The sequence below is a fragment of the Ixodes scapularis genome, unplaced genomic scaffold, assembly GCF_016920785.2.
Source record: "Ixodes scapularis isolate PalLabHiFi unplaced genomic scaffold, ASM1692078v2 PGA_scaffold5__190_contigs__length_132052651, whole genome shotgun sequence".
NCBI classification, from domain to species: domain Eukaryota; kingdom Metazoa; phylum Arthropoda; class Arachnida; order Ixodida; family Ixodidae; genus Ixodes; species Ixodes scapularis.
This window is the reverse complement of record NW_024609880.1, coordinates 1,317,008-1,330,555: the sequence shown is the minus strand read 5'-3', so window position 1 is coordinate 1,330,555 and position 13,548 is coordinate 1,317,008. Positions and strand designations below refer to the sequence as shown.

General features: G+C 45.3%; 1 protein-coding gene across 1 annotated transcript in view; it reads left to right on the top strand.

Moving 5' to 3' along the window:
* Window positions 1–12,947, top strand: part of LOC8052217 — a 37,879-nt gene extending 24,932 nt beyond the window's left edge. The window contains exons 2-6 of the mRNA XM_029982906.2: window positions 2,279–2,332; window positions 8,100–8,242; window positions 10,736–10,824; window positions 10,902–10,976; window positions 12,754–12,947. Coding sequence (XP_029838766.2) covers window positions 2,279–2,332; window positions 8,100–8,242; window positions 10,736–10,824; window positions 10,902–10,976; window positions 12,754–12,947 — 555 coding nt within the window. The remainder of the gene's footprint in view (window positions 1–2,278; window positions 2,333–8,099; window positions 8,243–10,735; window positions 10,825–10,901; window positions 10,977–12,753) is intronic.
* Window positions 12,948–13,548: the final 601 nt, after the last annotated feature.

Below are 13,548 nucleotides of genomic sequence, written 5' to 3'. Positions count from 1 at the left end.
CGGAGTATAACAGAGCCTTTAGGCGCCAGTTTCCGGTTTCAGCGGCGTCGGTGTTGCCGTCGCCGTCGGTATAACCGCGCTGTGCATTATGGGTAAATCTCCCCGCTAAATTTAGCGGATAAATTTCCCCGCTACATCTAGCGGAAAAATATTCCCGCTAAATATGGCGTAAAAATTTCCCCACTAAATCCAGCGGAAAAATTTCCCCGCTAAATCTGGCGGAAAAATTTCCCCGCTAGATCATCGGAAAAATTTTCCCGCTAGATCTAGCGGAAACGTTTCCCCGCTAAATCTAGCGGAAAATTTCTCCGCTAAATCTAGCGGGAAAATATCCCCGCTAAATCTAGCGGAAAAGCTTTCGCCCAAAATCTAGCGGAAAAATTTCTCTTGGGGATCACGTGACCCCCCTCCGACACCAAGGTCACGTGACCTCCCCCTTCCCGAGGTCACGTGAGCCCCCTCCCCCTCAGTACTTTTCCCTACTCCTCCTCAAGAGCTGTGCTCTAATTCGGCGTTGCTGGGAGTTGTAAACGGCTTCCATTTTTTTGCTTTCCCGCTTTTTTTTTTCTCTTACTTTCGCAAGGAGACTAAGCAAAGTGGAGATGGTGAGCTGTCTGCAAGCGCCGGCGGCATTTAAAGATCATCGTTAATGTTCCGTTGTACTATTCCAGAAAAAAAAAAAAAAAGAACGTTAAACCGATCGAGTTCATCGGCTACCGGTTAATACATTACGGTTTCGGTTAGGGTTAAAATATTAATAGGGAATTGTAGTAGACCGTTTCTCTCCTCCGCTACGGTATTCCCGAAGAAAACGCCACAACTGCGCATGCGCGCCGCCAGCCTTGTCTGTGTAGTTCGAGGCCTTGTGGCGGATTACGGAGCGCTATCCGGGTGCTTAGCGGGCTGCGGGAACGGTCTTCTACAATTCCCCAATGAGTTTTAGAATAGCGCAGGCTAAAGCTTTGCGTACGTAAAGAATAGCGTCGTCGCCACTGCGCATGCTCCGAACGCAAACCAGGTTTTGCGCTTTGCGTGCGCAATTTTAGCATGCGCTATTTCTCGGAAATAGCGTGCGTACGCAAAGAGTCTTTCCGCTCCTCCAAAGAGGATTCCTGATGAGAAGTTGGCCATAGCCAAGACGAGCAGAGTTAAAAAAATGGCGGCTTCCAGCATTACGTCGGCGGCTGCTTTGGCGGCGTCGTGAGTGCGACGTCGGCGGCATCCTCGCGAATGCGACTTTCAATACGGGACGACATTGTACTCGGATTGGCAACGATCACCGGCAACTTGGTGCTCGTGACGCACGAACATTTCTCGCCGAAGGTACGATGTGCGAAGGTCAGTACACGACACCTCTCTTGCCGAGGCGACGCAAGCGGACACGACCGGTTAACCGGTCGCGTCTCATTCCCATGTTTAAACAAATCTAGAATAATACTCTGGACCGAAAAACTTTTTTTTGAAAGTTACAGCATTTCGTGAGTGAAATAAAAATTGTGACTATCTTGATGGCGTCGCAAGCGCGAGATGCTTGGGCTTTTGTGTCGCGACGGAGAAACGCTATTCTAAAACACGCTCGCGTCGCGTGCGCTAATACAGGCGCTAAATTTAGCGCTAGCGTGCGATAAAATTGCGTACGTTATTCTAAAACTTTTATTGGTTTCATTTCGGTTACAATTACCGAAATAAAATCAATCCTAGACATTTTTCGGCTCGGGTTCCGGGTACGGTTTCAGTCTCTGGTAATAAACCCGCCTAAGATTGTTGTGCGGTCGCTTTTTGTTGGGCATGAGAATTCAAAGAGCAATGAATAATCTCCGTTCAGGAAAACTGCCATTACTTAATATAACCTGGGTGGTTATTGCAATAACAAATTTTCTGCCGAAAAATTGTTTTTGGGTGTAACACTGCACTCGTTTTCACCTCAAGAAAAAATGAGGTTTAGCGCATTGTTCATACCCCGCGCGAAGTAGTTGTGACAAGATTTGGTTTTGAGAGGAAGAAGCGATGCATTCGGTGTTTGAAACGTATACGTCTTGATAAGATAACACATATTTAATTTAAAATGCACCTACATATACCTTAATCTTCTGCATAAAAGGAGAAATTAGTGATGCTCCGCTAGGAGCCGGAGTTTTCTTTACTACGGCTCTTGAGGTGAAAACGATCATTGGTCAAATAAATTCATAAAGAAATGTATCGTTTTTGCACACGTTTACAACTGTGTCTATTAAGGTTTGCTCCCTGGAATAATTGTAATCGTCTTACCATTTTTCAGACGCCTCTCGATGAAAGGAGTGTGGAGCTTCAAAAGTACCAAGATTTTAAAAGGGTAAATTCGCTCGTTTGTGGCGGTCATTCTACGCAGCTGGGCAACCTGCCAACGCGACATAGGCGTTTTATTTTTGCATATTGCATAAATAGGGCATTGACGGATACCTATTCTTAAAATGCTTGTCATTATGCTCCGCTTGAGAGCTTTCTGCAAAAGTCTCGGTTTTTTTTATGGCCTCTAACTTGTAAAACAAAGAAACATCAACGATTATTCGTTGATGTTTCTGGCATGCTCCGTACATTACACGTTTGCATTTCACTCGCCTATTTTGTTTAAAAGCAAGGACGTCTATCGCTCAGTTTTCTTGTGTCACGGGCTCAGTTCCCCTTTTTTCTTTGTTAAATCTGGCTTTCTTGAGCATGCCATGACACAACCGAAAGCTTGTGGCCTATAGACATTCCGCAACTAAAGGATCGGCCAACACCACCTGGATATCACCCATAGTCACCGAAAAAATGAGAACGGCAGGGCATATCTTTCGAATGCTCAACCTCCAGCACGCGCTGCATGCCTTCCGCCGTGCTTTGGCTTCGTGAGCGCGCTCAAGGAGCACGAGACGCCGTATAGCGTTGTCGAAAGTAGGAAATTGGTAGGAAGTTCGCGCTGGGGAGGCGGGGCAACCGAAGCTTTTCTCTGCCTTTCTCACCTTCTCAGGGACTAGAGAAGACAAGTGCTGCACTTTTGCTGTAAACGCCATTCCTAGTGGATATTGTAGCGTGTACAGTCGGGGACAAAAGTCCCCAGGACGCGCGAGCTGCGACTGAAACTAATTGCTCTGCCATATGCCGGCGGGTCGCCTGGTTTCAAGATAACACAAAAGCGCATGTGCGTCCTACAGTGCCTGTAATCATGTGTGTTTTCCCGCGTGATTTCTCGCGTGTTTTTTGTGCGTGTACGTACACGGCCGAGATGGGACACTACTTCATACTTCTAGAAATTTTCCGGTTACTTTTGCTTCGAGTAATAGATAAGGAGGCCAACACGACCTTGCCGAGTCAGTCTCCCGAGTGTTCGGCGCTCGAACATTCTACACCGAGGGTTCGAGATGCCGAGTGTAGTAGACATGGAGCCCAGCATGACCGTGCGGAAAGACGCACTCAGCCGACGACGACGCACTTTCACACTCCCGGGCTAGCCAGCTGTGACGCCGACACCGCGATGCTCGGTGCCGCTTCACGTCAAGCACGTGAAGCTCGTGCTTGACAGCATCCTTGTCAAGCACGAGCGCGCGTGCTTGACAGGGATGCTGAAAGCCCGAAGCTCGCGCTTGTAGCTTTGGCTGCGTCTGGACCGAAGCTGAAACGAAGTATAGCGCGCGCTCGAGCGCTCGAGAGCTAACGACCCGACACATGACTCCCGCAAAAAACAAAACAAAAAAAAACAAAAGCAAAAAAACACAAAAACAAGACGAAAACAACAATAACAAGAACAACAACATAGTTTGTTGTTTTTGAGACAATTATTGCAGTATCATGTTTCCTCGCAGCTAAAAATAAAATTTTTCAAGTACTCCTACTTGCTGATTTCATCTACAAAGGCAAGCACATTTTGTAATAATACCGGCGTTAGAAATCTCAACGAAATGTCGCGTTTTTATTGGTCACGTGTTGTCCTGGCTGCCATCGCCACAAATAATTTTGTCCTTTGATTTTTTTTTATGGGCATTGTTATTTGTGGATTTCTAGGAAGCTTAGAAAACACAGAGTGAGTTTTCGCCATATCTAGGCGATCTCAGAAACCTCCTCAGGGCAGCTTTGACTACGTCGAAGATCAAATTACGAAATAAGAAGCGGGAATATGATAAGCCTAAGCACGCTCTGCGTTTCCTAAGATCTCAGCGACTATTAGCGCCAAGATGTTTCGGTGGTGCCTTCATATGATTTCCGTTCGTGACGTCACGACCACATTTCTCCTCGCCGTGACGTCTTAAGTGGTAATCGTTTACAATTTTTTATCAGTTGCGAACAAGTTCCATCGTGTGTAGGAAAAAACAACCACAAAAAACTTGGAGCCATCGCATTCTTGAACCAACATCGTCACAGTTGACACTCTTATATTGAGTTAAATTGTAATAATTCAGACAAAGACGTCTCACTGAGCATTTCCACAAATGCGAATTGCGACCAAAGCGACGCTTTTGGTCGCGCACGTCACTAACAGCTAATACTCCCTCCGCAGGGAAAAATGCAGAGTCATTTACATCAAATCACAGTAGGTGATCAACGAATCAGCTCGATATCCGGCTTTCAAGCGTCGCGCGTGCACCGCACTGCTGCAGGAGTGGTGCGTGCTGATTGGCCGATCAGATAATGCAGTTCGATGTACTTTAGAGCCTGGAACGGGCATAAAAGGAACATATGTAGATATGGAGTGAGCTATAGACCATTCCATTTAGCGCTCTCAGGGCGGCGCCATTTTGCTAGACCGCAGCGCCCTCTCCACAAATCCGGGAAGTTCAGCAGGTTCCGCGGGGTAAAACGAGAGAGTGCACGCGCCCGACTCTGCTCGCAGACGACAAACCGGTAGGTTGGCGTTCTCCATCTTCGGGCTGTACCGCAGGCTGCACCGAACATCGAACACTCGCTTGTGGCTGCCGTTATGAAGTGGTTCGCGTTCTTAGAATATTTATGGCTCCTCCAAAATCAGCCTTTAGGGCTCTGTTGTTTGATTTGAGAAATTGATCAACTAGCGTATCTTTGTTCCGTTATTTCAATAGCAGTGGAGTCAGCCGGCAACTCAACCAGTGCGTCTATTGCGCCAGGAGAGCACGTTTTTATATATTATCACAGACTTCCACTCATTGTCGCTAAAGACCTACACCCGTACGAACTTCGTGTAGTAAAATATCTACAGCAACCGGCTTACTTTTCGCCGGAGCGATCGGCCAATCTAACTAAGGTTTTCTTTTTTGTTTTGTGTCTTCGCACGCAGGTAACATTGCTGTTAGACCACGTTAGTCTTTTTGGCGGGCATAGCATTACACGATAACTTTCATATCAAAATCCGCGCATCTGCTGAAATGTCCAAAACGACGCGATTTGAAACTGAGTGTGAACACTAGCCGGATGTTAGGTACAGCCCACTCGGCGGAGCAGACGTTGCTCGGGGTGAAAGGGGGAGGACATTTTTCTCTCTCCGGTCTTTCTAGTGGAACGGTCTATTGTAAATCAGTGAATCACAACTATAATATGATCATTAGCTCGTCCATGATAACGTCACGCTTCTAGCTTCGATTGATTTACCTTCACCTCCTGCACCTCCTGCGTCGGTGCAGAAAAGTGTAGGGCGGTGCACTTCCGGTCGTATCTCAGTACACACATTGGAAGTACATTGCCTTACACTTTTCTTGGCGGTGTAGAAGGTGCAAGTAAATCGAACGACGCTGGTGTTGTTCGACGGCTGCTGATGCCGATACAATCCTGACTCATTAATACGGAGTTCGTTGATATCGACACCCAACCATATCGACAAAGTTTTCGAAGGCGAAGAAGATAACTAAATATATTTTTGTCTCATAAATATCAACAATTCACATTATGGACAATTTTTTTTTGGTGGAAATGTGGGTGACCATAATAACGTGGCATCACTAAAACAATATCCTGGAGGCGAACATACGAGAAATGCATGAACCAAAAGAGCAATCGTCATGGGCCGCGGGCACTCATAATCTCTGCTCAGTACGGCTGCGTTCCCAATTAAAGGCACAAACATCCTAGGGCAATTTTAAACACAAACAATGCGTGAGATACAAAAGTAATTTCGGATCGGGTACTATAACAAAAAGTCTTACGTCAGCTCTCGTTCGCTCGCGATTACGGATGTAAAATACTCCAGTACGAGCAGTCCCCTTCAACCATGTGCGAGTCTTTTAATGCGCTATTAATCTGTTAGTTTAGAACGCTTGTTCGGACGAAATCCCGGCAGTGTCCTTCGTTTGTCAACGCCGGGGAATGAGAGAGAAGGAGGAGGAGAGGGCGGCACGGGCGACGCTCCCATTGGTCTGAAGCGCTGAGGACAATACGCGTACACCTCTTTTTCTCTCCCCGGCGCTGACAAACTGACAGACACCGCGGGGTTTTCGTCAAAACGATTGTTTTCGTTTTCGTGAAAGGAACGTTGCACAGCTGGCGCGGAGCCAGAGAGGAGGAGGTGCCGCGGTTGGATCCCTGCGGTCGCCTAATGTTCTTCGCGCTCGGTTTTCGTTTTAGTGGTGCGTGGGCTGTCATGTGTGTGTGTAGTTAAATGGATGAATGCGGTTCCCTGTACGAGTGATATGGATGCGGTTCCTTACACGAGTCATATGAATGTGGTTCCTCCCACGAGTGATATGAATGACTGTATCCAAGGGGTCGACGCACTCTGACAGGCAGACTACAAAAAAAGGGGTGAAAAAAAATTACAGGACGATCTATTAGTGGATTCTTTGGGAATGTGTTAGCATGACCCTTGGGACACGAAACACGTTCACGTCCCCTTTTGGAAACGCTAACACTGACACCGTAACAAGGTCAGAATGAAGCCTCAAGAAATAGAGGAAGCAAAAGAGAAAGCGAAACAAGAAAACTGAAGTGGTCAGCGTTAGCGCTTCTCAAAAAGGGACTTGTGTGGCGTTTCAAATGGGTCATGCTAACGCATTCCCTAAGAATCCAACCATGGGTCTTTCTGTAATTTTTTTAAACATATTTGTTTAGCATTATATTTTGTGCGATTGCTTTTCTAGGGGCGGACTTGGAGGGGTACGGGAGGAAAGGGGGGGGGGGGGAGGCAATTACGACCCCTAAGACTCCAAGGGCAACTTTTTCAATAAAAAAAACGGCATATATCAGTTCTTTCGAAGAAAAAATGTTTACTTTTTGGATAAATGGCAAACATTAGGTAAACAAAATACATCTGGGCATCTCCTCGCTCGTGGCATCAAACCCGTTTGTGATGTCAACCCCCCCCCTCCCCCCAAAAAAAGAAAAAAAAAAGACCGTCTCATAAAACCGCCCTTGGGCCTTTCTGAATTTTAAAGTTCCCTTATCACAATTGAGGCACTCGGGTAAAGACGTACGCCATGTCTTGTCTATTGCTTTTCCGGATTTTAATAATGCATTAGTACTCATATAAAAGAAAACAGCTGACGGCGTCCGTCTGTGGACAAAACAGGGGAAAGGAAAGCGATGCGCGTAGAGAGTAGAGTAGTGAAGGACAAAGGCGGAGAGGGAGGCGACGTCACGGGGTGGAAGCCAATGCTCGCGCGGATGCTGGGGCGGGTCTGAGCTTGCAGGTGTGCGGATCGCGTATCCCTTGGTTTGTGGTACGAAAATTAAACCCATGGGTTGATCCTTGGGGAATACGTTAGCACAATGACCCTTGGTAAACGGCATACACGTCCCCTTTGGGAAACGCTAACACTGACCCTGTAATGAAGCCAAAAAGAGGCATCAAGAATAGAGGAAGCAAAAGAGAAAGCCAAAACAAAAAAAAAACTGGAGGGGTCAGCTATAGTATTTCCCAAATGAAGACGTGCGTGGCGTTTCCCACGGGTCACGCTAACGCATTCCCTAAAGATCCACAAATAAATCTTTTATAATTTTTTTTAGTCTTCAGGGTTCGTTCTTCATAATGCCCATGATCATTGTATTTTGTGTTAAGAATCGCTATTTATAGACGGCTAAAACTTATTTCTTGAGAGAAAAGCACAACACCGAGGTCCTTATTACCTCTCCTGTAATAATTGTGCTCTTGTGCTATGTATGCGCTTCACATTCATTTCCAGGGCCTTCTATACGGCAGCCTTGTATTGGTTCAGTCCTCCATGAAAATTGACTCTTTCCGATTGTGCATGATGACGTACAAACCAAACACAAACTTAACAGATGAAGGGCAGATTGATCTTCTCACATCGTCAAGAAATTCAACGTAAGATTATTTTATGATTAACCTCTCCGTGCGTCCAACAGATGCTGCTTGGCTCTGTATCGGACTTGCTACGAGGTGGTATTATAAAAGGATAATCCGTCATCAAACATTTAAATAAAAATAAAAAAAAGCAGTCAAAGTTTTTTTTTCTTTATTTTTTTTAACTTTGAATGCCAGGTGTAGGTTTTGTATATCTCAAACATTGGAACATCTCATAGCTTGACTTGGTACACCACAGCCTTTGGGAGCTACTACAATGGTGTAACCGCCGCAGCAGTGCTTCTTTCATTTTCTACGCTTTAGGTCTTTTAATGAGTGTGTTTACGAGGAACTTATGGCGAATTCCACTAGTGGTTTCAGATCAATGGCCTAAATCTGCGACGAAGTACGCAATCCGTAGGGAGCCGCCGCGCCTTCCACTCCACCAGGGAAAAACGACCTCACCCTTTGGAAGCGCTCGGCATGGGTGGCAGAACCATGGCTGTTTGTGACGCGAGACAACCACTTCTCCGTTGCGGTTGTCTCGGGTTTCGGCCATTCCTCCATAAACAACGGGGGCGCACTGTTTTTTCTCTTTTTTTTTTTTTGCTTTATGAAACCCAAAAGCAATTTGGTTTCTTTTTTTTTTTTAGTGGCATAGATACCCAGGTTTTTCACGAAGAGAAATAAAATGGTAGAAGATTTCTGAGGGCGACCATGCGTAGTTTGACCGCTGGCAATTGTGTTAGCACACCGTCCTTAAACTTGGACAGCGTTTGTTTTGTGTCTTTAAGGTCTTGTCTTGTGGGTTTTCCAAAAATAGTAAGGGTTGTGCTTGAGGTACCTGTTATCGCATGTGGCTGGTCAGCACTCAAGTGAGGTCGTCAGGGAGGCTGGTTTGTGTTTAAATGTGTATGAGTGTCTGGCTTTCGGAGACCTAGTGGAGAGCAGGTGCTTCTTTTTTGGTGGTGAGGGTCTTTACGTATATATACGAGCGGTCGTTGTTAAAATAAACTAGAAGCTGTGTTTGAGACTTGTTTTTTGTCCGTTTTTTATCGTTCTGTCTCCGGTTACTATGGAAGGAAATTTAAGTTTAGTTATATTTGATTTTTTTTTTTCAATATAAAACACACAGGGCTGAATCGACGAAAAAAGCGTTACGCTGTTCCAGGACGACGCGGAATTGAACATTACACAATCTAACCAGGAGAAAAATTCCTCCACGCTTCTTCGCTACATTCAATGATATACAATAGTCTCGATACTGCATGTAAAACCGATAAGTAAAATGGGGGCCCTCAATAATGCTGGCACCAACGAACTCACTTCACTCGTGTGATGGAAACGCGAAAATTCATATCCTTCGGACACCACTGCAGTACAGTACGCGCCAGTAATAGCCTGAACAGGAGCGCAGACGAGAAGCCCGAAAAAGGAGAAATGTGCAATGGTCGGACGCTACGAATGTTAAAGAAGCACGAGCGGCGACGAAGTATAAACAAAACGAAGTTACAAGCGATTTGACCGTCTGAAGCCGCAGCTACGACGTTGCCACACGGGTGGATGCGTCTTTTTTTTCTTTTCGAGGACATCAAGGTTTATTAATGTAACAGTAACGTAACGGAAAAGAGGACGACAACGTAACGTAACTACAGCGCCACAGCGAAAGTCAATACTGTCTTTGGATGAACTTCCACCGACCGTGACAACGCCTTTTACCGACGCCACGTTTACCAGCGGGTCGCATAATTGCGACCGGCATGCAGTGGGCGAGGAATTTACGTACCCCAGGAGATCGGTTTGCGGCCGAATCCGCTGATTTCAGCAGAGCGATATCTGGATATTTGGATCGAGATGTGGAGTTTGGCGCTGATACAGAGACGAGCGACAGGCATCGGTTGATCCCAAACGCCCTGTGGCAAACGCGCTCTCCAGACAAGTCAATTGTGGAGCGCGTCAAAACGATAAGGAAGTTCATCATTAGAGCCAACGTTATGTCAAATGTCCAGACTAAGTAAACGATTCTAAGTTGAGCGCTTCGTAGTTTTTTTGTGTGTGTTTGTGTGTATAAAAATAAGTGAAAACTTATTTTTATAAATATCATGTCAGAATACGTTGCAGGGCTTTCCACGTAGCAAAAGATCTTTTGCTACGTGGAAAGCCCTGCAACGTATTCTGACATGATATTTATAAAAATAAGTTTTCTGGCATTTTACTTAGATACACAATACTGAGATCGAGATAATTTTGTTTTTTATTTTGTCCTTCGCGCAAGAAAACCAAAACACAACCGTTGATGACTTATCTCTCAAGTCTATTGTGTACATAACCTGTATTTGGGAGTTGTGGTTTGTACAGGTATGTGTATTAATGCCGTCAGTATTCAATTGTGAATCTGGACACTTTCAGGTACTACGTGATTGGCATAGAAGTTTTGTCTTGCGCTTGCGTGAATTGTTTTCGTTCAACAAGTGCGTGCAATTGGTCTTCCGCAGTAACAAAGCACCATTTTAGTTACAGAGAGATGGTTCAAGGGTTCTATACCGAAACCGCCATACGTCACAATAGGACGTATAGAGCGATATCCTGGCTCTTTCGCGGCCGTACGTACACCTAACTGCCTCCCCATTGCGCACACTACGCTTTGCAGGCGTTTACATGTCTGCTTGTCTTCATACAGAATATTATAAATCCAGAGTTATTTTCACGGACTACAAACACTGTATCATACTCAGGACTCGAACATACAACAACCGTAAGTATCCTAACTAGGTTATTTTCAAATTTTGATTGCCCTAGTGGTAACTTTTAGAAATATACAATTTTTACACGTCACAAATTGCTTGTTCAGCTGAACACGCTGAAATGCAAAAAAAAAAAAAAAATCTGATGGGGACGTGTCTCATCATCGGCGACGGAATTCGTTAAAAATACAACAACACAATTTTAGTAGTGTTCGAACAGAAAACTTTTTCGGCGGATTGATTTTTTTACTGCACGGCTCAAAAATTCACCTGTCGCCTTTTCCCCCCTGAAGATGAAGTTGACTAGGAAACGATGATGAAACGATTATACCCTGTTTCACCTTAGGTCCAAGCAAAGCCGACGCTAAGGTTTTATGGAGCTGATCAAGCAGCGCCAAAACATACATGATCATTGTGCTCTTAGTGTTTGTGCGTTCGCTATATCCGGCGGAACCAATCGCGAGCAAAAACAGGCACAGAGTCATTAGCTATGCACTGTGCATGATTGACCTAGCCGGGGAAAGTAGCGTCTCCTGTTGGTAGGACTCAAACTGAAACGGAGTATAGTCTTCACCAAGTAAGAACGAGCTAACCATCAGCGCTATACCTCAACCGGCTTAGGTAAAGACAATGCTCCTCCAGTTTGCAACCACACGAGATGCATTAATGCAAATTTAGCGCTAATTTTGACCGTTTTAGCTTGCTTCACCTGTGTTGAAAGATCCTTTTTCAATTCGTTTTTTATGTACGCGGTATGTACATAACGCGATACAAAATGTTCATACGATCACTATGCATTGCATATCAAATGCATGGATGTCGTAATTCCCATTTCCAAAGGGCCTACATATAAAGTCACAAAATGAAGCGGTTATGCACAAACTCGACTCTTTTGATGTCACGCCTTCGTGGTAGCGCTGCTTTCGGCACTGCGCATCCGCACATGCTTTACGAGAATCTGTTTTTTGCGCACCCCAACTGGTGTGGGCAAACGCTGACTTGTTTGCATACAAGCTCGGCGGCGTCGCTGGCTTTCCTTGTTTCGAAATAATCAAAATAACTTCACTCCTGACCTTTTGTTCGTGCCGATACGCATCGGCAACATAGAAGCTTGACAATGGGGCGCCTTTTTTAGAGCGTAGCTCTCATGGGACTGCTCACGGGTGAACCAAGAGTCGTCGCGCATCCACTTCAACACTAGGTAAACATAGAAAAATCGGAAGAATTTGGCTCCAACTGTCATGGCAACCGGAAGTGCCGCGCACACCCTGTGTTCACTTGTAAAGTAAGACAAGAGGAAGAAATATTAAAATAAAACTGTTTTAATTTTTTGATAGGACACTGAGGGCGCTAGTTGCATCGCTCTTTCGTTGATTTTTAAGGTTTCTTACTCTTTTAAACGCTCTGTTCACGCGTGCGGGCGCACGCTGGCAGACGTCCGTGAGGAAGGTAGGATGCGTCCGTATGGCACCATTGTATGGTCGCGTCTTGCGGATGCCACAGCGGCCCTTGGTCGAAAGAAACATACCTCTTGCATAAACTTTGATATGTCACAGTGAACATCTTGTTTGATTTCGTCATTCGCCAAGTTCCCTCTGTAGATCTCAATGATTGGCTTTCCCACTGCACAGCGGGGAAGTAGAGGAAAATGAATATTTTAAACTACGGACACGCCGGTAGCCAAAAATTTGGAACTTTTATAAAAAGACGATCCTAAATAGTTTACGGTGCGCTTCGGATGGGAATAATATTTCTCTTATATTTTTATACTCCTTTTTTTTTTTTCAGTGTGCGAGCTCTTCACTGCTGGTCGTCATGACTCCAACCGCGTAAACAGCTGGTGTTTTTTCATCTACACGGTATTTTGCGGGGAACCGGCAGTCACTTTCAACAGCTTGTACGAATGTTGGCCGAGAGAGGTGGAGAAACACATATCAATCCGAAAGACAACAATCAGGAAGACATCGGTCCGGAAGACATAAATCAGTAGAACTCTCAACCTTGCTCATTGATGCTCTTTAAAAATGCTTTGAATGAACCAGATGATGGGAGTGAATATTCAGATAACTAAATAAAAGATATTTAATACTTTGCTACGGTGTTTTAAAACTGATGCTGACATTATTGTAACCAATTGTTTAACTCTGCGCATGAGAACGAACAGGAAAAATTTGTGCCTGCATATAGAAAGCTAAAAATGTCACCGAATGTTCATGGAGTTTTTGCAATTTACCGGATGAAATTTTAAGGCGAAGGTCACTTTTTATAGAAAACTAAACCAACACATTTGTAGGGTTAACGGTGAACGGGTTTGCAGATGACCGTGTGAGCGGTGCTTCTAACGCGTGGTGCCATCTACCGATTGGTGCAGCGAGCAGACGACAGCGTACTTCATCTTCTCGCTGCGCCTATCGGAAGGTGGCACCGCTCGTTACAAACATCGCTAATAGGCGGTCCACAAACCGGACGGAATTCCGGGGGACCGCTGGCCGAGTGGGCTAACGCGTCTCAGCTCGGAGCGTGGAGCGAAAGCTTGCGCTGCAGAACCTCCTGGGTTCGATCTTTACCCCCTGCCCGTTTCGA